General features: G+C 41.1%; 1 protein-coding gene across 1 annotated transcript; it reads right to left on the bottom strand.

Annotated features, from left to right (window-relative positions):
* Positions 1–427: 427 nt before the first annotated feature.
* adam9b (ADAM metallopeptidase domain 9b) lies at positions 428–25,453 on the bottom strand. Its single transcript, XM_015962994.3, has 22 exons — positions 25,033–25,453; positions 24,634–24,737; positions 24,479–24,552; positions 21,463–21,541; positions 21,307–21,383; positions 19,137–19,329; positions 18,961–19,023; positions 16,545–16,616; positions 16,239–16,408; positions 16,052–16,142; positions 13,466–13,596; positions 11,134–11,305; positions 10,938–11,027; positions 10,644–10,839; positions 10,345–10,456; positions 9,956–10,136; positions 9,080–9,166; positions 8,882–8,987; positions 4,294–4,423; positions 4,113–4,212; positions 3,986–4,023; positions 428–1,400 (listed from the first exon to the last, which is right to left on the bottom strand). The coding sequence occupies exons 1-22, from the start codon at positions 25,103–25,105 to the stop codon at positions 1,280–1,282; spliced, it is 2,460 nt and encodes an 819-aa protein (XP_015818480.3). The 5' UTR covers positions 25,106–25,453; the 3' UTR covers positions 428–1,279.
* Positions 25,454–25,787: the final 334 nt, after the last annotated feature.

Here is a 25,787-nt window from a genome sequence, read left to right as displayed (position 1 = left end):
TAAGGTAGACAAGGTGTCTGCCTCATGGACTGAAGCTGGGAGTTGGCTCCACAAGAGAGGAGCCTGATAGCACAAAGATCTGCCTTCCATCCTGTTTTTAACTTATAAATAATAATAAACTGAACTGATATTTCTTTTCTGTGACAGGCGAGTTGAAGAACATTTTCGTTTTCAGCTTGAATATGCAACTCAGTGACTGATCACATTGCTAAAAAAAAGTTTTATATGTTTCTCAGTGAACAAGACATTTTATATTTTAAATGGACTTTGGGGTTTATGTTCTAAGCTTCTGACTGAAGACAATATTATTTAGTTTCAAACTTTTAATTCTTCCACAAGAGAATATGTTTTTTAGTTCAGTTCAAAATATTATCATTTGGAAGATCCCAATAAAACTTCAAATGGCCCAATGATCTGCTCAGGAGAATGAGAGTAAGTGAATATTCTTTATTTTTAGTGGAAGAAAGCACTTATTTTATGTGTCGATACAAAGCATTAAAAAAGGAATAAACGCAGGCAGGGACACAGGTCATTATTTAAACATGCAGAAACAGGTACAGACACTCATGCACTTTACTGGTTCTTGTCTTTATGACCACGTGTGAAATTAATGTGGTTTATGAGAAACAAGTACATTAAAACAATTTAACCCATAAACTATATTTTATTACAATTATTTAGACAATAATACACAATCAATAATCAGAGTAACCAACAATCTAAAATATCTCGGAAAAAGGACATAAAATGTAAAACATTATCTTTAAAAACTCCAGATCAGTTTTACATGTTTTTTAAAGTGATCAACAAGGAACAAATAAAACCCAAATACTCATTGTAGTGGTCCACCCATACAATACTACAGCCTGCATCAAGGTGCTCAAAAGTCACATTGTTTTAGAAACCTCTTCTACAACACACGGACACGCGCACACACACACACACACACACACACACACACACACACACACACACACACACACACACACACACACACACACGCACGCGCGCACACACACACACACACACACACACACACACGCACGCGCGCACACACACACACACACACACACACACACACACACACACACACACACACACACACACACACACACACACACACACACACACACACACACACACACACACACACACACACACAGACACACACACACACAGACACACACACACACAGACACACAGACAGACAGACAGACACACAGACACACAGACACACAGACAGACACACACACAGACAGACAGACACACTGACAGAACATCAAACTGGTTGCTGTGTTGTAGGGAATGGTTTTGGCATTCCCGGGCCCTGAACAGGAGGTGGACAAGCCAGAGGATTTTCTTTTTCTAAATTCCAATAGTCCAGTTCTCCATACCTGAAACTGATGAGAATTTAAATTTAGTTTGAAATATATACAGGTTTGCTTACACATGAAAAGCTTTAAAAACCACATTCACTAATTTTTTCAATACAATTGCAGTGGTCTCTATGATAATGAATGTCTTGTGAGGTGATCTTTGTGGGAAAGAAGCTCTCACACTCCGGTTTCAGGAACTAAAAGGGAGTCAGAGCAGAAAGGAGCAGAACACAGCAGTATTTAGAGTCTGATGTCTTGATATTTGGTTAAAGGTTAATTCACTTTGACTAGGAATCACTTCGAGAAGCTTATCCATGCATTTAAAACATCTCGTTTAGACTGCTGCAATAGTCTTGTCTTGGGTATTAGTCATGGATGTATTGCTAGGCTGCAGCTAGTTCAGAATGCTGCAGCTCGTCTCCTGACTGGCACATGTAGGTTTGATCATATCATTCCAGTTCTTGTCTCTTTGCACTGGATCCCCGTTAAGTTATGTGTGCAGTTTAACATTTTGGTTTTAGCTTACAAATGTTTGAATGGACTTGCTCCTGGCTATTTATCTGAACTCCTCATACCATATGTTCCATCTCGTGGACTGCGGTCAGCTGACCAGTATACGTTGAGCGTACCTAGGGCAAGGCTACAGAAAAGAGGTTTTAGGTCTTTCTCTGTGACAGCACCGACTCTGTGGAATATGTTGCCTATCTCCATTAGGCTGCCATTTTTAAAAAGCTACTGAAAACTTACTTTTACTAAACAGCTTTTACTATTCCTTGATGACTTGGTAGTCCAGTTTTTTATTATTTCTTATGTCTGATATTTTATGTATTGTTTTTTGTATTTTATTGCTTTTACTTAACTGCTTATATGTTTTTATGTTTTTATATGTCTATGTTCAGCACTTTGGGCAACACTGCTGCATTTAAATGTGCAATAAAAATAAACATGATAGTTGGACATCTCTCCTCTGATTGGCTAACAGCAACTCGACTCTACCACTGACTCCGTTTGGTCTGCAACATTTGTTTTATCTCCACAAATAACAAAAGCCTGAAGGAGTTCTGCCGTGTTGTGAGTTGCTAATGCTAACGGTAGCTTCTACTAGCAGAGACACCCTCTGCTCTCTTCTGGACACTAAATCAATAATAGCCTTCCCCATCATTAGCCAAGATGGGTCCATAAATGCTAATTTTCAAAGTGGGGTGCAATCGTCAGGTTTTTTTCTAACCCAAGAGTTTTCCCATCTATTTTCTATAGAGCTCCGGGAGTTGACGTCACTTCTCCCGGCATGCAACAATTCAAATCGAAACGGTGCCATATTGGCAGGTAGAACCCTGCAGCTGGACTATTTGTTATTGTCAGAAAACTCAATCAGACAGGAAATATGGTAGATTCCTGTTGTGCCCCAGGATTCAGAACAGACACGGACGACATAAGGAATGAGCCATCTAAAGGATTCCCCAAGATCCGGAGCGCCGCAAACGTTGGATCATTGTAATAAAACGCGCTAGTGACCGGGCTAAAATGAAGCTGTGGGATCCCGAGAGTAAAGGTTTTCGCTTATGCAGCGACCACTTCATATCAGGTACTTAAACCAACGTTTCCTCAACTGTGTATGGTATTTATTTTAAATGCTTTTATTACGATTCTTAGTGGGCTTCCTAAACTTATTTTGGCGTGGCTTTTTCTGTCTTATTACTCATAGTAACAAGTAAACATTACGTAAAACATTGCCTCGTGATTTCTGCGTGCTGCCGTTTCCGTGTTTTATGATCACAGCAATTAACCGGCTAAGCTGTATTTAATTTTTAAGCAATGGTTGATCAATTGTCAGATCGCACATAAAAAGCACTTTGGATTGCTATTATCTGTCTCACCGAGACAGATCTCAGACAGATCCTGAGACGCTCCTGCCTGACATTTATTTTATTCACGGAAAAAAATCAGACTAGAGATTTCTCTTGGCGTTCAGTTTATACATTCAAGCAGCACAGCACTCTATTTAAACTACATATGTGTAAATCTGTTATTTGTCCATCCATCCATCCATTTTCACCCGCTTATCCGGAGTCGGGTTGCGGGGGCAGTAGCGTCAAGAGGCCCAGACTTCCCTCTCCCCAGCCGCCTGAGCCAGCTCCTCCGGGGAAATCCCAATGGGTTCCCCGACCAGGTCCGGTAAGAAGTCCGCTCTGACAGCTTCTGGCATTTTTAATAAGTATCCCAGGGGCACGGTAAGGGTCGGAGATGTTTAGTCTATTTAATTTCTGACTATATAAAACGATTTCTTCGGTTTTAAAGTGTGAAGTAAACTCAGACGAAGTAAAATCCAAGCCGATCCCGTTCACGTTCATGTTTACGATCCATGTTTGTTTAGCTTCTTTTACCTGCCAATATGGCGTCTACTAACTGAGAGTCACGTGGGGTCCGGAGCTCTATTGGCAACTAAAGCAGGAAATAGAGGTAGAAGACTATTTTAACGTTTAGTCTACATGTGAGCCTCAGAGTGATGATCATATATATAATAAATAGAAACATGGTTTCTTAGTGAACTTGGTCTTTAAAGCACATCTTAAAATTAAGAACCGAGAAAGAAAAAAAAGACTTCATACCCATTGGCTGGGACTGAGGTAGATGGTGGATTTGTAGGCTGCAGACAAAAACAGATAACCAAATAAACATCAAAGAAAAGAAACTATTTGTAAGTAAAGGCTAATCAGATTCCTGATGTATATTTACCCTCTCAGGTGGAACTTGAGGAGGAGGCTGGACTGTGGCATTGGTTTGACGGTTACCGTTGGATTGTGCATTTGCATTTCCATTTCCTGCATTGCGTGATCTGATGAAATGGGAAAAAAACACATTTTTATAAAGATATACAACAACTATAACTATTTTTAGAAATTAGTTATTTTTATACTTATGCGCTCTTTGTAGGCAGACATTCAAGGAATCTCTTTTAAACATGTAGAGGAGAACCAGAATGAGAAGAACAAGAAGAGGAACCACCAATAGGAAGAAGATCAACAGGCCGTTCCTGAGGGAGTAGTCTAAAGCAGAGAAGGTCACATAACCAAGAAGCATTACATTTATATTCGGACTTGAAGACAGCCAAACCAAGCCTAAACTTTTGCATAGCAGAATAAAGCACTCTGTGTGTCATCCACTCACAAGCTCTACAGTCAAAATACAAAGCAGGAGGGCTGAAGCACTCAGGTCAGTAAAAAAATTTTTATTTGATGAAAACAAGAAACTGACATTTTGACACCATATGTGTCAATATACAAACCTAATCTCTAGAGAAAGTGTGTTCCTAAAGCCTATGGGCCGCTACTAAAAGTCCTGTCACCACTGAACTGACATTTTTTTAAGATTAAGATTAAGAAACTTTTATTGTCATACCAGTTCACATTTACATGCTTGTGATACGAAATTTGAACTCAGGACCCAGTATAAAGCCATAGAAAAAGAGCAAAAAGCACTAAGGATAAAAACAAGTACAGTGCTTGGCATGTACAGTATTCCATAGATAACTAAATATGATAAATGTGTGTGTGCAAGTGAAATTAGTTCACTCTAAAGGTGCTCTCAGAGATTATTTTCTCTGCACCACTGCACCAGATGTTCCACCTCCTCTCTGTACTCTGACTCATCGTTGTTAGTGATGCGTTCTACTACTGTTGTGTCATCTGCTAACTTCACGATATGGCAGCTGGGATGTCTCGCCGAGCAGTCATATGTCAGCAGAGTGAACAGGAGGGAGCTCAGCACACAGCCTTGGGGTGTGCCTGTGCTAAGGGTGATGGAAGAGGAGATGGTGTTGTGGATCCTGACAGTCTGGGGTCTGTCAGTCAAAAAGTCCAGCACCCAGTTCCCCATTATGGGGCTCAGTCCAAGAGTGGAGAGTTTCAGTACCAGAGTCCGTGGGATGATGGTGTTGAAGGCAGAGGAAAAATCCAAGAAAAGCAGACGGACGTATGAGTTCCTGCTCTCTAAGTGACTGAGAGCTGTGTGGACCACTGATGAGATGGCATCATCAGTGGACCAGTTTTTCTTGTAAGTGTACTGGTTAGAGTCCGCAGTGACGTCGATGGAGTCTTTGATGTGAGCCATAACCAACCTCTCAAAGCACTTCATGACAACAGGGGTAAGAGCTATGGGTCTGTAGTCATTGAGACATTTCACTGTGAAGCACTTTGGGACCAGAACAATAGTGGCAGTCTTTAGGCAGGTGGGGACGGATGCAAGAGACAGTGAGGTGTTAAAAATGTCTGCCGGCACCTCAGACAGCTGGTGTGCACAGTCCCTCAGTACTCGCCCAGGGCCAGCAGCTTTGCAAGGGTTAATTCCTTTGAGGGTTTTAATTATGTTACCTGTAGACACACTAAGGGGCGTATCACCAGGTAATGGAGTGAGACTGATAGAGTGAGGGGGGTGTCAGGGTCCTCAAAGCGGGCGTAGAACCTATTGAGTGTATTAGGCAGAGATGGGTCATTTGGGCATTGTGCATCTTTGGTATTATAGTCTGTGATGCACTTTATTCCCTTCCACATGCTCCGGGTGTCATTGGAGGAGAAATGCCCCTGGATTTTCTGAGCGTATGTGGCTTTAGCTCTTGCTATGCCTACCGCCAGTTCTTTCCTTTCCACTCTCAGTGCTGATGTCTAACTTGCCCTGAATAATGCATCCCTGGCTTTCAGCAGACCTCTCACCTCAGCATTCAGCCAGGGTTTCTGTTTAGGGTAGCATGTTGTTGTCTTGGTAATGGTGACATCCTCAGTACATTTGGAGATGAATCCAAGGACCGAGGAGGTGTATTCCTCTAGGTCAACCTCTCCCTCTTTTGTTGCTGCTTGTCTGAAGACCTGCCAATCTGTGCACTGGAAGCAGTCCTGGAGCACAGATGCTGCATCAGTGGGCCACACAATGACAGTCCTTTGTTGGCCCAATACTTCTCAGCAGAGGGCAACATGTTGGCACCAGCAGGAGGAAGACGTGGTCAGAAAGGCCAAGTTGGGGGCGAGGAAGAGCTCTGTATGCGCCACGGATGTTAGTGTATACACAGTCCAGCGTGTTGTCTCCTCAAGTAGAAATGGTGACATGCTGGTAAAAACTTGGCAGAATGTCCGTCAGTTTCATGTGATTAAAGTCTCCTGCAACCACATAAAACGCCTCAGGATGGTTTGACTGCAGCGAGCTAATGGTGTCATATAGCTCCTGTTGCACTATCCTAGCATTAGCACTAGCGTTAGCACCCAGTGGGATGTAAACAGTGGTGACCAACACTGCTGTAAATTCTCTTGGCAAATAGTGCGGTCGGCATTTTACCGTCATTAGTTCTATTGCCTCGGAGCAGTAGCTTTTCACCAGCACACCGTTTTTTATTCCAACCTCCATTCACGTGAGCACACAGTCCACCTCTTCTTGTTTTCCCCAACCTGTAGTCGCGGTCCGCTTGGAAATGGCTGGAAGCCATCGATCTGAAAGGCTGAATCTGGCATGTTGTTATTTAGCCAGGTTTCCGTGAGACAAAGAACAGCACAGCGCTTCATCTCTGTGTAAACACTCAGTCTCAGACGTAACAGATCCATCTTATTGTCCAGGGAACGGACATTTGCCAGGAACAAGGTAGGAATCGGTGGCTTCTTAGCCATTAATTGGGCCTGCGCACCTGCCCGTTTTCCCCTCTTCTGTTTCTTGGCACATTGTTTCCTTTTGCCTGCTGCTCCTCGCGCTCTGCTAAGCCACTCTGCGGTTCTCAGAAGCTGCAGTCTTCCAAGCATTGACTATAACCCCGGGTTTCCACCGGAGCCGTCAGCAGCACGTTACTGCAGCAGCACGTCTTGCTCGCGTAAGCTGCTGCTTGGCCCTTCCCACGAGACGCGAAGCAGCAGGGGAGCAGCTGTCACCGACCGAGCACGAAGTCACACGAGTGACTTCGTCAGTAAACACAAAAACAAGCAGGAGAAAATTACAACATGGTTTGTGTTTTATGTTCTGTCCGTTTTATAATCGCCAATACGGACCTGAAAAACAAAGGAGACCACTAGCTAGGTGATAACTTCTCACGGGAACGCACAGTTAGTAACCTTTTTTAAAAGTAAAGCAACCGGAAGGCAGTGCGTTCTTTATTCTGAAAATCTCGGTAGCTTCTCTCCATTTCCGCGTCAGATTTCCTGTCTTTCCTTCCCCAAAAATGTCGGACTTGACCCGTTTCAGAGGCGTCGCGCGTAGAAAATAGAACCGGCGCGTAAAGGCCGCGACATGCTGCTCCTGAGACGCGGCCGACTCGCGCTGCTGACGGCTGCCGACGGCTCCGGTGGAAAAGGTTCTGTTGACCACAGCGGTTCCTATCAGCAGCTATGACGTGCTGCTGCAGTAACGTGCTGCTGACGGCTCCCGTGGAAAGCCGCGGTAAGTTGTGGGATATTGTGATGGTCGAGCTTTTTCCGAAATCGATGAGTTCGACCGAGCTGTACTTCACACGCAGATCCATCACAGAATCAGCGCCAGCAATGGCCTCAGATTTGTTAAAAAGTAAGGCTTAGTTCCGGGAGCTTGAGAAGCCGCAGCATGACTGTGCGCCACCATCTTAGATAATCGCAAGACCGTGTAGAGACTTAAACGCCCATAAAAGTACCTTAAAATTGGATTCTAAAATGTACAGGCAACCAGTGCAGTGAATCCAAAACTGGAGAAATATCATTCTCATCCCAGTGAGTGGTTGTGCAGCCGCACTCTGCATCAACTGAAGACGAGAGAGTTGAGACATAGGGAACACCAAAGTAAAACAAATTACAGTAATCATGTCTTACTGTCATAAAAGTGTGAGTTACTGTCTCAAAATTTTGTTTTGATAATAAGTTCTTTAATTAGCAACGGCTGTCAGTTGATAAAATCAACACAACACCAGGGATGTGACATTAGGTTTCACAAAAGGGGCAAGCGGACCTAAGGTTAACCACACAGTTCCCAGACAAAGCACTAGGCCTAAACACAACATCCTCCATCTTCTTTTCATTAAAATGAAGGAAGTTAGAGAACATCCATTGTCCAACCTCACAAAGACATTCTCATTGAGAATTCAGTGACTGATGGTAGCCTCTCAAAGGGGATGTACACCTGGGTATCACCTGCTAAGCAGTGAAAATGACACCCATGTTTCCTGAAAATCAGACCCCAAAATAACAGATACAACAAAATTAGCGGGCCTAAAACAAAAACTAGTATTCCTGTTGGACTGCCTACAGTTATTTAGCATCGGTACTCAAATTTTCATCACTTTTCATGCAAAACCTTTTTATAAACATTTGTTTTGTTGAACATGTGGAGTTAGCTTATAAGCCCAGTGAGCCAAAAAGCTCAATGAGTTAGACAGTGATTATTTATATGGTTAAATGGTTGAAATCTCCCTTTAACGTATTATCATGCCACTGTTTAGCAAACATGGCTGTGACTTTTGCTTACTGTATTCCAAAGAGGAAAAAGACAGAAGTTGTTCAAACTACCTATTTGAGCAGGACCGCTGTCAACACTCCCACCCCATCCTGACCTATCACAGTAGGGTGGTGCCCAATTGTCAATGCAGTGGCAGTGTCCCAAATTATTGCATACCTGTAAATAACAATGCAAAAGAAATGGTCAGAATGATCTTTATCTTTATCTGGTGGATAAATTGATAAAGAAACAAAAATAGACTTGTTTACTCCTCGTCCATTGCAGGTGCTTTGGGCGTCACAAGTCAAGTTGGGCAGAAGAGATGAAGCGTCCACACACTGAAAGTCCAGACAAGTCTAGAAAAGACAAAAAGGTCACCTATTCATTTTCACACTTTTTATTACCTATAGTAGTGGTCCTCAATTGGCGGCCCGCGAGCCCTCTCTTTGTGGCCCCCAAACCCTGCGTGCACCCCCCACCCCCACCCCCGACGACCGACCGGGAGGTGTAGGATAGAGCTGAGGAAAATAATCAAATAATGCATCGAGATGCGGCCGTAAAAGATTCTGCATCATAGAGGAGTAGCCATAATCAATTATAGTGGAATGTGGTTTTGTTGTTATAACGGCAGCACCAGCATAGCATTCAAATCTGTCAGAGCGGTGTTCTCCACATTTACTGGGTAGGAAACTTTGGGCTGCCTTTATGTGGTACTGCAGGGCTGAGCGCTTGAGTTTAACCTGAGACCGATCCTGAACCGAGAGAGAGCGAGAGCGAGAGAGAGAGATTGTCTGCTCACACGAGAGGATCGGAGGACGCTCCTCCAAACACGTGTTAATATTTTCATATTTTCATTATTATTTCTCCTCGAAGTGCTCAGTCAGACCGAGTGTTGTGATGTCGGGAGGTGCGGTCTTGGGGAGGGAGCGGGGTCAGTGACGGCAGCTCTTATATTCAGGGACACGGAGAAGTTAAAAGGGAAGAGAAATAGAAGACAGACATGACACAAGCTTGTGTGTGATGTGCATTACAGCCAGCGATCCAAACAGCAGCACCACCCACCCCCCTGCCCTCTTGCTTCTGGGTCTTTTTTGCGAGTGGCCCTCGGACCATTATAATTGAGGAGCCCTGACCTATAGGCTCACCTTTCCTGCAGCACAAGGACTTCCAGGGTTGACGTAGGCTGGATCGAGCACATCTGTGCCGAGATTGAAGTCTGCATTAATGCAGCGGTATCCTTGAATTGTCTCGGTACTGATTTGGGCGTTAGGAAGATGGTTGTTCAAATCGACATTAGTGCACTGAACCTTTCCACACATGGAGTTTCTGAAACAAAGTCAATTTTTAATATTACAAATTAAATGAATGAAGCAAAAATGATAAAACATTTTTTTCACAAATACACATCAAATACAGCTGAAAAGGAGGCTATTACAAATGAGTTTTCCAGAGAGGTTGGAATCGTACATGTTTTATAGACTTTAATTGTATATTAGATAAATGTAAATAAACTATTAAAACGCAAAGCACTTACGCTACTTTACATGGGATGTATTGTCCAATGCTGGTGATTCCACAATTTCCAAAAACGTTTCCTTTTGTATTTTCATACTGAAAGCAAATATCTGCTGCCTTAGTTGCAGAATCTGTTGAACAAAAAGATGTTCTCTATTATGAACAAGTTTTTCTAAAGTGACAGATGGCTTTTAACGGTTGCATATTAGAGTAATCCAGAAAAGATTTTGTAAACAAAAGTACTAAAAAGGAATATTTCACAAAGTGGAAAAGTTTAGAACGTCAGAAAGGATTTTAGTTCTTAAAAGCTGAACGTACCTGATCCAAACAGCTCTCTACATTGGTAGTCATACGTCTGGCAGCGACCTTCGTAGCAGTATGCTGCATTGTTTTCACAGGGAAGTCCATCCATGAGGTAGACATTACTGGGACAATATTCACTCGTGCCATTACAGTACTCAGGAAGATCACAGGCGTTGACAGAGCTTCTGCATGGTGTTCCAGCCACTTTCATCTACATTAATGGCAACAGTTCAAAACCAAAGTACATATGTCCATCCCTCTCAGCGCAAGATTGATCAAGTTTAAAGGAAACTCAAATGTTTTGTAGACCTGGCACTTGTCACAGCAGGCTCCTTGAGCACAACGGGATCCCCATGCCAGTTTGCAGGTAGCAGCATTACAGCATTCGTTCTTGCATTCCTTTATAAAATAAAACTGAGGTCACTTATAAAAGAAGAAACAGGTAGAAGAGGGGAAAAAACAAACAAGATGAATTACAAAGATATTTTGTTTTCTACAACTCTACCTCTGGTGGGCCACAGTCACACTCTTCTCCATTGTCCAGCCGGCCGTTGCCACACTCGGCGGTACCGATCACTTCTGCAGGGTTAGGCGGATTTCTCAGACACACCCCACTTCCACGGAAAATCAGTGACTCAAAGTCTTGTGAGCTGCACTCGCTAAATGTGGTGTAACCACTGTCAAGATATGGATTACAGATAATTAAGAAGTTAGCTTTACAAAATACTAATCTGTAGAAAATAGTAGATTGATTTTAATTGCCAAAACCAATTTAACTACTATACAGGTCCTTCTAAAAAATTAGCATATTGTGATAATTATTTTCTGTAATGTACTGATAAACATTAGACTTTCATATATATTAGATTCATTACACACAACTGAAGTAGTTCAAGCCTTTTATTGTTTCTAATATTGATGATTGTGGCATACAGCTCATGAAAACCCAAAATTCCTATCTAAAAAAATTTGCATATTTCATACGACCAATAAAAGAAAAGTGTTTTTAATACAAAAAAAGTCAACCTCCAAATAATTATGTTCAGTTATGCACTCAATACTTGGTCGGGAATCCTTTTGAAGAAATGACTGCTTCAATGCGGCGTGGCATGGAGGCAATCAGCCTGTGGCACTGCTGAGGTGTTATGGAGGCCCAGGATGCTTCGATAGCGGCCTTAAGCTCATCCAGAGTGTTGGGTCTTGTGTCTCTCAACTTTCTCTTCACAATATCCCACAGATTCTCTATGGGGTTCAGGTCAGGAGAGTCGGCAGGCCAATTGAGCACAGTAATACCATGGTCAGTAAACCATTTACCACTGGTTTTGGCACTGTGAGCAGGTGCCAGGTCATGCAGAAAAATGAAATCTTCATCTCCATAAAGCTTTTCAGCAGATGGAAGCATGAAGTGCTCCAAAATCTCCTGATAGCTAGCTGCATTGACCCTGCCCTTGATAAAACACAGTGGATCAACACCAGCAGCTGACATGGCACCCCAGACCATCACTGACTGTGGGTACTTGACACTGGACTTCAGGCATTTTGGCTTTTCCCTCTGCCCAGTCTTCCTCCAGACTCTGGCACCTTGATTTCTGAATGACATGCAAAATTTGCTTTCATCGGAAAAAAGTACTCTGGACCACTGAGCAACAGTCCAGGGTTGCTTCTCTGTAGCCCAGGTACGGCACTTCTGCCTTTGTTTCTGGTTCAAAGTGGCTTTACCTGGGGAATGTGGCACCTGTAGCCCATTTCCTGCGCTCGCCTATACACGGTGGCTCTGGATGTTTCTACGCCAGACTCAGTCCACTGCTTCCGCAGGTCCCCCAAGGTCCTTCTCCACAATCTTCCTCAGGGTCCGGTCACCTCCTCTCGTTGTGCAGCGTTTTCTGCCACACTTTTTCCTTCCCACTGAGGTGCCTTGATACAGCACTCTGGGAACAGCCTATTCGTGCACAAATTTCTTTCAGTGTCTTACCCTCTTGCTTGAGGGTATCAATGATGACCTTCTGGACAGCAGTCAGGTCGGCAGTCTTACCCATGATTGCAGTTTTGAGTAATGAACCAGGCTGAGAGTTTTTAAAAGCCTCAGGAATCTTTTGCAGGTGTTTAGAGTTAATTAGTTGATTCAGATGATTAGGTTAATAGCTCGTTAAGAGAATCTTTTCATGATATGCTAATTTTTGAGATAGGAATTTTGGGTTTTCATGAGCTGTATGCCAAAATCATCAATATTAGAAACAATAAAAGGCTTGAACTACTTCAGTTGTGTGTAATGAATCTAATATATATGAAAGTCTAATGTTTATCAGTACATTACAGAAAATAATTAACTTTATCACAATATGCTAATTTTTTTAGAAGGACCCGTATAGTCCAGACCAATCAATATGCTTCTGTCAGTGTGCCCCAGGGGCAGCTGTGGCTACAGTGTAGCTCATCCCCACCAGGGTGTGAATGGATGAATTATATTTTAGCTACTTTTGCTGCATGGTAAAGGTGCATTCACAAACTGGAAAAAGAAGATTTCTTTCACTTTGGAAAAGGTTGATTATTAATTGGTCATGCTGATTATACTGTAGGCCAATTCTAATCACCAGACAATGTTTGGTGCACCTCTATGATCATATTCCTATTCGTATGCATGTGTCCATCACACATATTCACCCTGAGATGGTTGGATCAGATAGCTCTCAATGTATTTGCTGAAGAAGGCTTTCAGCCACTAGCACATCAATATTTAACTATTATCTGCAACCCTGTCTTTTTTTTATATTTGCAGGTCAATAAGCATTTACTGCAGTCTTTAATACAACTGGTTCTAAATTAATTTTTTTTTTTACCTGGCTGCTGCTGACATGATGCAGCTTTTTCCACTACAGGTACAGCGGTTGTCATCATGATTCATGCCCAGGTTATGGCCTAACTCGTGGGCCACCACAGTGGAGAAAAAATTCAAGTTGTCTGCACTGTACTGTAAAAGAAAAGCAGTAGTCTAAGTGTGAATGTTCATTGTGAGATCACACAGTTATGGCAAACAATTAGCAAACGATTTTGATGAGGCACCTTGTATGTTTTATACATTTTCAGTAGTCTTTAGTAGGAATGAATGCCTTGGAGTTGAGCTGAACACAACAGTATTTGGAGCCGTATTTCCTGATATGTGGACATCACTCCTTAGATCGGATAATAGCAACGTGACTACCACTGACTTGCAACAAGAATGTTTCATCTCCACAAATAACACAAGCCTGGAGGAGTTCTGCTGTGTGGTGAATTTGCTAATGCTAACAGTTAGCTTTTACTAGTCGGGATTTTGTCTGTTGATTCTTGGACATCAGAACTACAACAGCCTTCCTTGTCGCGAGTCAAGATGGGTGAGTACATAAATGTTAAGTGACAGTGTGACGTAAATCTGTCAGGATTTTAACATCCTAGCGTTTCACCATCTAATATCGATCAGAAGCTAATGCAGGAGATAGGTGTAGGAGACTATTTTCATGTTCAGCCTGCATGAAAAACTCAGTGACCCATTATAATCAGAAATCATTAAAAATATGTTTTCATGTGGTCCTTATCTTAACTCTCCATTACATGAATCCAACATTTGATCAGCAAAATGACATTTTATACTGCAACATTATTTATGTAACAACATACAGGAGCAATGTGTGAAAAAAAAATATGGCCGTGTCCTTTTTCAGAGAATAAGATGAGTAGCAGGAAGAGTAGACATGTTCAGTTGGTCCACTACACAGAGAAATGCACACATTTTGTTAGCCATTTTGTTAATAGTAAAATCTGTAACTGACAATTTAAACAAGCCTTGTTTAGAAGAGTTGTACGAAGCGTTTTAGAGAATAAAAGAAACAGTGCAGGTTAGACTGCTCAATTTACATTTACTCAAATGAAAAACTTATGCTAAACACTGCCTTTGTAAAGACAAGATCAAGTCAGAAATGTGTTGGGCACAATGCAAATTGTCACATTTGTTAAAAGCAAACATCTTTCAACAACAGTGGAGAGTGGATTGTGTGTTGATTGAGTTAACCCTGAAGCTAGAGTCAAATGTGAGGTGAGAAGCTGGGCTGCAATAGGTTCATGCAAGAAGTTGTAAGAAACCATTTTAGAAAGAAACAAGTTAAATTATTGCTGATACGATCAAACTCCAAATGTCAACCTGATTTAAAGTCATACTATGCAACTTTTTCATATTTTTAAATAATTTTCTTGAGCCAGTATTGGTTTAAACAACCCTTTAAAACTTACTGACAAAAACTGAGCTGACATACCTGGCTCTGCAGTCTGCTTCCAGCTTGTTTCCTGCATGTTTTAGCTCATGAACACAGCTGATTAGTTAGATTTAGTTTTGAATCGCTCCTGTAGACACTAATAAAGGCTGAGGAGACATTTCAGCAGCTAGATTAAGGTCTTGAAAAGATGAACGCACAGTAAAGAAGTTTCACTTTTGGTTCTACTAAACGGAGATGGTATAGAAATGTTATGTTTATTATTTCTTGATCATTAATCCTATTAACTGAATGTATTACTCTATGCCTGAAAGCATTCTCATTCATTCAGACACACCCACACATTCTTGTAACTTCACACACACACACACACACACACACACACACACACACACACACACACACACACACACACACACACACACACACACACACACACACACACACACACACACACACACACACACACACACACACACACACAGTCTTATCTCTTTGTTCTTGTATAAATAAACTCAGAGCGGCATCTCCTTGCAGCTTCTGAATCTCACATTGTGAGCAGATCTGCCCCAATTGCAATTCGGTAAACGTGTGTTTCATTGTCTCTCTTTTCTCTCCGACTGCAGGTATTAGGTGATTGATAAAATCCCTAACAGGAGACTAGTAGGTGCTAAAAGCAAGCAAAACTGCCACGTCTGCCTTTAAAGGATATTAAGAGCACTGAGCCCAAACAAATATGCATCAGCCTGAATAAAACTAAGTCCTGCTATTAACATTTTAAAACTCTGCTACTTTATTTTGTCCGATTGTTGAAAATATAATTTAACAGCAACCACATCTGTTTTGGTTTGTTTGAGATGGTATTCATCTGTCACAATCTGATTTTTAGGTCACTTTACTATTCTTTGAATAGTTGTTTCTAAAGACCTAAAAGAGCCAAAAGGATTTATGGAATGCAAAAAGAATAAAAGCGTAGTAATTGAGCGTTAACCAGACCGTGATCCAGTTGAGCCAGCTAGACTGGGATGTCATTCAGAACAGGTTGCAACGAGCAGCGTGGGTGAATGGAACCACCCAGTGAATAATGCATGTGGGATCAGTTTTCTTATGAAAGCTCATGCTCTCACCATGCACCATGGTTTCATTTGGATTTTAAGGTGAAAACAAAAGAGAACTTACTACATTAATCCCTCCAGAACTGGATACAGAGCAGACTGTGCCCACAAAGGCCATCCCTAACACACCACCCAGGTATGAACTGGTCCGACCACTGGTTGAACAAAAGATAAACCAGAACTGAGGCTTTGCATTTTCAGAACATACAAAAATTAAATGATCAAATCGGCCAACAGAAAACATGACTTACACAATAAGGTGAGCTGCGTCATTTTTGATTCTTGGCAACAGAACCGTCTTCCTCCACTGAACAAAGTTCCCCAGAACATCTCCGGCACCGCCATCCACACCAAAAGGATTACCGTCCTTAAAAATCTCCAGTCCCACCAGCACTACACGAATATTCAACTGCTTGTAGTACTATAACAGGAAGAAAAAAAATTTAGCTGAATCTGATTTAGACATTGTTTTAACTTAAAGTGTTTAATGGAAACCAAATTAAGTAGAAGAATTTATTGAAAAATAAAGAATTTCTCATTTTAGAGAATGATCTTACTCCATCCATTAGATTGGCCAGTGCCACCATCTCGTCTCGTACTGCAGTCTCATTTCTTTTCTTATAATTATACTGTAAAACAAAATCCACACACTATGACCCAATCATTAAGAAGGGAACAATCTCAATGACTGGATGAGTTTGATCCAAGATTTTACATTTCAGAGATGTTTGAAATTATTCATTTTTGTGACAAAACATTTATTCTATTTTTATGTGGTATGTGAAGAGCATTTCAAGCAAAAAATGCCCCAGAAAAACATCTCAGATTGCACCTTCACCGTTTCCTCACTTTGACACTTCATGTAGGATAATCTAATGTAATGAACAACAAAGACAGAGTTGTATTATTTGCTGGAAGGAAAATCATTTTGAAGCCATTTAAGCCTGATGTATTAATAAGACCAAAACCAGTTTTACAGGTTTGTCCTAACAGAGGCAGCTGACACTTTTATTTTAAAGGGCACTGACAAACCCAAAGTGCTGCGAGTGCTAAAACAGGAATTCAAGCAAACAGGAAAGCTGGGCATAACAATCAGCAATTGTCCAGGTATGTGGTTAATAATAAAATGTACTACACGTTTTTACCAGCTTATTACAGTGATACATTATATGCTTTGGAATTGGAATAGAGTAAAAATCAGGGAAAAACTAAAACACTCGCTCAATGCGTAACAGTTGGCAACCCTGTGCATATCCTGTTTCAACTGCGTCTGCTTCACTCCCGCCAGCCTCTGTTTACTGCTTGTGTGGCTATAGGGAGCCTAAGTCACTTGCAGAGGTGTGACCAAGTCACTGCTTTGCAAGTCACAAGTAAGTCACAAGTCTTTCCAGTCAAGTCTCGAGTCAAGTCCAAGTCAAAGACATCCAAGTCCAGTCCAAAGTCAATGATGTGTTAGTCCAAGTCAAGTGCAAGTCCTTAACTTTGAATTCTCGAGTCATATTCAAGTCATCTGTCCAACTTCAATTTAATGACAGTGATAACAAATACATTCCAGAAATAAAGCTTCTTAAAGCTTCATAAAATTTGCTCAAACAAGCAGAAAGTGCAACTGAAACTGATTATAAACCCAGTGCTGCCGCACTTAGCAGTAGATGTAACCCAAAATCAAGAATGATTTATGATTTTTGTCCATGTTGTGCCACTTTTGTGCTAAAATATCAAATATGCCCAAGTCATCATCAAGTCAACAGATGCAAGTCATTGGCGTTCAAGTCTGAGTCAAGTCGTTGGTCTTTATACATTTTATCAAGTCAAGTCAGAAGTCATTAAAATAATGTCATATCTGACTCGAGTCCAAGTCATGTGACTCGAGTCCACACCTCTGTCACTTCAGCATCATGGGTCCCCGGAACAAACAAAAAATGAATGCAAGTCAACAAGGCTAAAAACGCTCTTTTATAACCCGCTTAGCCTTAGGCCATGGATCACACATATTGTTGTACTGCTTTTAAATGAAAAATAATAATGGGTGTTTCGACCACGCCAGTCACGTTCTTTGAGATTTATTAGCTTGTAAAAGGTTGTGATTAGCATGACTACAAACTAGAAATCAGTATGTCGCATATGTGACGTCTCTACATAATCTCCTCTCCCCAAAGTAGCTGCTACTTACCAAATGACCAGATTTATGGTGGTTCTTTCCTCCTGTGGGAAGTTTGCTGAACTTACAGCCCTCTTCCCTCAGTTTTCTCCATGTCTGATTCGATGACGTCACTTTCATGAAGCGCATTTGTAGTCCTGGACTTATTTTCACACAAAACCTAAAATATCGTTTCCCATCCATTTGAAAATAAGCGAGTTCTTGGTATCAAAATGTGTCTTTAACATTCACGGACATCATATGTGAAATCCATGGCACAAAACAAGCGGAATTAGAAAATAGTGTTTTTAGCCCCGTTGACTTTCATTCTTTTTTTCGTTCTTCTGGGACCCATGATGCGGAAGTGACTTAGGCTCCCTATAAGCTAAACGGAAGAATGCTGACATGAAAAATGGCATGTCGCCACCTACTGCACCAGAGTGGAACAAACTTTATTTTAGAGGACGGTTATCTAATGTGCATGTAAACTAGGATAAAGACTCTCAGCTTATTACAATAAGATCGACCCGGATCAACTGAGATGTCAGATAGTGCTCATATAACCACCCCGAGAATGACGTAGATCTGTGAGGATTTTCAAATCATAGTTTCACAGTCTATTTTCAATCAGAAATGAATGAAGGAGACAGGTGAAAGAGACCATTTTCATGTTCAGCCTGCATGAAAAACTCAGAGTGACCCATTATAACCAGGGATAATCATTACAAAATGGTATTTCAGTGAACCACACCTTTAAAGGAAAAATAATAGGTGATGTAAAGATGATTATGAAGTTCAATCAGTGAATTTTTACATACACAACAAATACTTACTCTAAGATTGTCAACAACCAGTGCCAGCTCCACATAACTGGTTTGAGGTAAGTTGCGTTTTCTCTGTTGGAACAATGGAGTTAAAAAAAACAACCCAAAAACAACTGAAAATGTGTCAGTAAGAATTGAAGCCATTTTACATTTAAAAGAAATTTTTATATACATGTAACACTAACCCTCAAAAGGGAAGCCAATGATTTGTGAGGTTCAAAAGGTTCATGTGTTAGTGTTGACGTCTCTTCATCAACAACTCCGCAAGTAACGGGCTCAGACTGAGAGTCCTTCAGGAGGTACAGCAGATGCTCATTAGTGGTCGAGTCAGCTGCAGGTTCAAGTCCAAATGTCTGGTTTCCAAGGATGAGCACACCCCTGCAAAGGAGTGATATCAGTGGGTTATTCTTGTTTCATAGGAGGCCTGTGAAAATGTATTTAACTTAGCCATTAGCAGCTTTAAACACATTGTTTTTCATGATGTTTATTAAAATGCAACACTGTGCTAAAGTCTTATAACACTAATTTCTTTACAACTTGCTAGACTCAGTTCTAATTAGTTAAAGTGGTCCCAGCATTAATTTAAGATCTAAAGGGCTTTAAGTGTATTTATTTTGTCCTTGCCGTTAGCTTAAACGTCTACCTTTTGTCAAAGTGGACCCACAACCAAAGTATTTTCAGAAGATGTTTAAGCAACTTTAAACTATAAAGGCAAAAAGAGGAGCTCAGTTTAGAAAGAGTAAAACAACTGTACAAAAAGCCATGTGTTCAACCATGGCACTAGATCATAAATATTTATCATAAAAGTGCAGAGTAACAGACTTCAGCTTTGAGTTTCCTCATATTTTACTGCACGTGACAAATACTCAATGTCTTGTCATTGTATGCAACTTTGTCCCACAGACAAAGAATATGTATTAAAAAAAAAGGAAACTGGATGATAGGGAGCAAATAGAAAAATGGTGCTAATCAGCAGGACAGCATTAAAAGGTGATGAGCTCACAAGATTTTCTTTGTCCATTTTAAATTCTGTTACTGAGCTCTTTGTTCATTCAGTCTTGTTGGACAAAAGTGTAATTTTCTGAACAGAGGCTATTCAGGAAACTAATATGAATAAAATGATAATTGTTAACACCTTTTAAATGGAAAACTTAAAAACAGATGAGACATCCTTCTGAGGGCAGGGGAAACGTTCAGGAAAAGAGAAATGTAATCACAAGGCGAAAGGTTGTTTTGTAGAAGAAATTTTAAAGCCAGATGTGACGGAGTAAATTATTATCAAAGATACTTGAACGGGATTTTGGCTGTGCATTCCTCTTTTAAACACCTTAATCTAACAGATTAAATGTCTCCCCAGTAGTGTCCACAGGAGTGATCCATCACTAAATTAAACACATCAGCTGTGTTTCTGATCTAAACATGCTGGAAGCAAACTGCAGCACCAGGTATGTCAGTCCAACAGACCGGATCAGCAACTCTGAAGCTGCAAGTAGAATATTCTGGCCACAGGTAATAAAAATAAAAATAAAAAGGTAAATGGCCTGTATTTGATACAGTGCCTTCTAGAGTCCTGGAACCCCCCAAGATGCTTTACAACACAGCCATCCATTCATTCATTCACTCTCTCTCTCTCTCACACAAACACACACACACACACACACACACACACACACACACACACACACACACACACACACACACACACACACACACACACACACACACACACACACACACACACACACACACACACACTCTAACGGTGATCAGCTACATTGTAGCCCCAGCTACCCTGGGGCACACTGACAGAGGCAGGTCTCACTGGTCCCTCCAAACTCCACCAGTAGGCAAGGTGGGTTAAGGGTGTTGCCCATGGACACAACGACAGCAACGGACAGAGCGAGGCTCAAACCTGCTACCTTCTGATTACAAAACGAGTACTTAACTCCTGTACTGCTGTTGCCCCAGGGGCGATGGGCTGGGTGGCTTTTCATTACCCAGTAAAGGGTTATTTCAGCACATACTGGCTGAAGAAAATGAAATAAAATTTTGAAAAACTTGCATAGTGTCTCTTTAAGGTACAACCTTTGAAGACTACTTTGCATAAATAGAACTACATTGTTTTATTCAATATATTTAAAGAAATGTGGCTTGTTCACCCTTTTACACATTTTTGCATATCTCCAAACCGTATGTATTTTTAATACAATAATGAGAAATGTAAGCAAAATGACACATAAGGCTCTTCTAATTAATTTTCTAGATCACAGAGAATGAATCAGGAACTCAAAATGAATCTACCCTACAAACTGCACTACACAAAACAACACATCTAAGAAAAATAAAAGTTTAAACCTGAGGCCTGAGCACGTGCTGAGAGCAACCACAGAGTCTGCATACCCATCTACCTTCCCATGGTAATAGCAATGCACCTGAGGAAAAAAGCAGAATGAAGTTGAAGAGTTTATTTCAACCACCCTTATTGACCAAAACTAACTAAAATAGACTTACATCCTGTTTTGGATACAATACAGTGTAGTTACCACTGGCACCACTTGAATACTGGACAAAGTTGGGGTGAATAAAATCTCTGGGAAAAAGAGCAAATGATGATATGTTACTCATCAATACTATTGTCAGCATGACAACTGTCCCATTCATTGGGGGGGGGGGGGGGGGGGGGGTCCTCCCCACTTTTTTCCAAAGTCAATTTTTGTCCCCTGCACTTTTTACTGTCCAAAAACAATATTATGCTAAATAATAGGCACTAGTTGAGCACTAGGACCAAGACATCAGCTAGAATATGATGTAAATGAGCTCTATTGATCAGATAGGGGAGACCGGGGATGGTTGTAACAGTTTTGACATTTCTATCTGTAGCTTGGAACTCCTTTAAGTTTGAAATTTCAAAATGTGAAACAAACTAGCTACATGAGTCAGTTACTAAATGGTGTAGATGTTGTTTCTGCAGAACATACAGAAATCCTGTGGCTTTGTCTGAAACACAAGGAGTAAAATGTTACAACTCACCCCATAGTCTGGGTCAGTTGTTACATACGGGTGAGAAGTAACAATATAAAAAAATGATTCTCACAATAGCTTGACAGTCAAAGCATATTTTATTCTTCACTTAAGTGCCTTTTAACTGTGTGTGTGTGTGTGTGTGTGTGTGTGTTAGGGGTTGCATCAACTAGTCGACAAGTCGACTTCACTGCTCTGTAGTGACTTTTTATGACTTTCATAGACTAGTCGCTGTCACGTGATAATGACAGACAAGATGCAGTCCTCGGAAAAGACAGCAGGTGACGAGCTCCTGCGTGTTGGGAGGCGACGCTCTGTGCCAGAGCGTCCACGGTAAAACGGACATTTGACCGAATTGTGACCTTACTCTCTTGCAATTTAACCTTCCCCTCACCCCCATCCTAACCTTAACCAGCTTGCGCATGCAAAGCTCTGATTGTTGACACGCCCCAGACATCTGCGTCCTGAGCACGGCCACAGTAACATTATCAAATCAGGTATTGCCACCTCAAAAACTAATTTAACACGTGATTGTTCATGTCGGCTCTTTTCCTTTTATGTTTTCTGTCTTTTATTTGTGCCTGATGCGTTTCGCTGCAGGGGAGCGGAGCGCATCACCTGTTTTGTCCTCCGCTGATGCACCTCACCGGTGCGGCCAGCGCACACTCCGCTGTTTTTGCAGTCGGTAGATCTTTTAGAACTGCAGTTCAAAGGTAACTCATAAGGTGAATATATATGAACCCAGGTAGCAGTTTTTCTTTAGGATTGAGAGGAGATGCAGGAAGATGATAAACAGGCAGGACAGAAAAATAGTCAAATAAAAACAAGTTAGTTTTTGTACCTGGTGGTTGCAACAAACAGACACCATTGAAGGTAATCAGAAGTGAGGAACAGAAAATGAAATAATTATTTTAATGTTTAGAGCAACAGGAACTCCGAGAGGCTGCAGACGCATCAGTGAGTTTGCGGCCGCCGTGCAGGGGGAGGGGGGAGAGGGCTGAAGCAAAATGCAGAAACTACCATTATTAAAAGAGATGTGTGTTAACTTAGAAAATGTGGGCGCAGTTTTAATTGTCAAACCCCCCCCCCCCATGCTTCTAAAAAAAGGCTTGGTCACCACTCATCGTCAGTTTTAGCCGCTTCGGGTGTATGATGTCATCAACGACTAGTCGAAGTCGACTCAGTTTTCATTACTTGATGGTTGACTTTAAAAAAATGAAGTTATGCAGCCCATAGTGTGTGTGTGTGTGTGTGTGAGACAGAGAGAGGAACAGTGAAGCATGTGTGGCACTTGAACATTGTTCTAATATTTAACAGAATGTGCAAGATTCACCAAACGAACTGAACTGAAATATCTGACAACTGCAAGGTACAGCATCGATCATCAGGCATTTGGCTCACCTGGAGTTCATGTCTGCTGAGCTCACATGTAGATCTACTAACATTTTAACAAAACAATAAAACTGAGTTAAATGTGCTATTGTGCACCAGCTTCAACAACTGAATATTTGATTTTCAAGTTCTAATTCACTATCGGTGTCACAGTGGTGACCCCTGGAGTGCAGGCTTCATGGGCCCACAGATGACATGTCATACACTTAACCCAAGCTTCTTTTGGTTTGAAGTCACTGAAATTTTCCATGCACACAATTCATATGTTCTCATCAGCATCTGAGGAATACGTGTCCTCTAGTTTCATGTTTTTTTTTTCTGATTTTTCTTTCTGGACGCTTTCTTAGAGCTCATATGTATTTGTTGGTTTGGTTGGGTGTTTTTGTCTTATTATTTGTGCAAATACCAAACTTTTTTGCCACTGTTCTGATAGACTTTCCCTGACTTTTCACATCATTGGATGCTTTCTCGAGAATGCAGAGAGGCACCCATTGGTCAGTCTTCCTTTTCCAATTTGTGGGCATGCTGAAATTCAAATAACCCAGAACCCTGTAGTCATCAACTAGCTTACATTACAGCTAACAGATAAAACATTAGCACTAACAACTAGCATAGAATATTACTCCATAAACACACAATAAACACGATTTAAGTTTAATGGATTTAACTACAAAGAAGACAATGCTATAACAAAAAACTACAAAGTTCAAAAAATGTACTTTTTGTCATCAAAATGTCATTTCTGCTCCTGAATTTTGTTGTGTGTGCTGCAGGTCACTCTTTTCTTTCCCCATGAGGCATAAAAACCGCACTGAGCACAGCCAGAGTGAATCACATGGTTTGTAAATGGTTCCTGATTGTAGATATCAGGTGTTACAACTGACCCGTGTTACAACCATCCCAGGTCTGTGAAATGGTGACAATGAATAGGAATGAAAATGACAAAGGGTGAAAAACAAAGTTGATTTGAAAGCATTAGTTTTTTGTTTTACTGCCACCTGTGTGCCTCACAGTTCTGCATTCCTGACATTGCATAAAAGATCCTCTAGGTTGTAGCTTTATACCCCCCCCCTCCCCCTTCTAAAGTCAAAACTAGGTCCATGGTCCCATTTACCTGTTTCTCTCAAGATGAAGGATGTGTTCAGCGTTGTTTATGATGAGTTTGTACAATACGATATCTCCATACTTCTAAAAGTACACAAAAGATACAACAAACTCTTTAAATATTAGAAATACAAATCTGAAATAAATATGAATGAACTGATCTACCTCTTGAGAGCTTATCTGGCTGTTGATGCTCCTACTCCACCTGTGAACCACCTGGGGTCTTACAATAGAGTATTTAGAAGGTCTTGATCCAAATCCATTGAAATCTAAAAAGTAAACGGAGATGTATTATATTGGGGGTTCCTCGCGGAGTAACCCGGTATTCACGGTGAAGTAACGCAAGAACTCATCCGGTAAAATAAAGAATTGGGCATCTTATTTAGCTGTGTGTCTTTACATCTAACTCAATGTATGAAGCTCACGAACAAAACAGTGCTAATAAGCAGACGGACGGATAGAAAGAAAGAAACTCAACCTAAACAATGTCTGTCGGCGTAAGGGATGATAATGCGGGTTTCCTGGATTCTATACCGACAAACAGCACCGCACTAGAAGCCTTACCGTTGTTTTCGATCCCAGAAATACATGTCCAAAACAAAACATACAACCGAAAGTGTGTTCTGGTCATAATCATCGTTAGAATAGAGCGACCCCCGAGCTCGCTCCCGATAAACAGGTAGCATAACAACTTCTGTGCAGGTATGGGCGTGGCTAAGACAGGTGAGCTGATTTCAGAAAAGAATGAGGAAAAGTCAAACAATAAAGAATTTCAATAAGTTTACGGAGATCAACGTTTTGATAAATTTGATGATGAAAATATGAAACCTTACTTTTGATAATATCCTTTACACTTTCATTAACAGTAGAGCTACAAATCCACATTTTATTCGGAAAAATTACATTTTAGACAATCCTGAAGGGCAACTGGACCGTGATGTTATGTGTCAAAAAATAGTCACTGCAGCAGATCTTTTCATTCAAAGTTTCTGCTGAATGTCGTGAAGTGTGTGAGATGTACAACCCGGAGATCTGGCCAGAGGGTAATGTACAGAGATGATTTGAACCATAAGGGTGGAACCTTAGGGTCACCCCTGGTGGTTTGGTGAATGAGTCACAGGCAGCCCCAGGATACAGCAGCTTAACTCTGGATAAATGAGTCTAAAGGCTATTTCTTACAACTGTGGCCTGAGGCTGGGCCAGAGTGTAGATGGCAGGAGTCGCAGATTTGTTTTGGACAATGCCGGATCAGTGTGTGCCAGAAACCTTTTTAATGAAGCAGGATCTAAAAGGTCTAAATTCCATTAATAACACATCCC

This window comes from Nothobranchius furzeri, chromosome 16 (assembly GCF_043380555.1).
Source record: "Nothobranchius furzeri strain GRZ-AD chromosome 16, NfurGRZ-RIMD1, whole genome shotgun sequence".
Taxonomy (NCBI): domain Eukaryota; kingdom Metazoa; phylum Chordata; class Actinopteri; order Cyprinodontiformes; family Nothobranchiidae; genus Nothobranchius; species Nothobranchius furzeri.
Note: the sequence above shows the minus strand (reverse complement) of the source record. Positions and strands in the feature narration are given on the sequence as shown.

Excerpts from the sequence above, each read along its gene's own strand:
- adam9b (XM_015962994.3), bottom strand. The coding sequence starts at position 25,105 with ATGATTATGACCAGAACACACTTTCGGTTGTATGTTTTGTTTTGGACA. Across the intron at positions 24,553-24,633 it reads GCCAGATAAGCTCTCAAGAG|AAGTATGGAGATATCGTATT; the intron begins GTAGATCAGTTC and ends GTGTACTTTTAG. Across the intron at positions 1,401-3,985 it reads ACCTCAGTCCCAGCCAATGG|TTTCAGGTATGGAGAACTGG; the intron begins GTATGAAGTCTT and ends AATTCTCATCAG.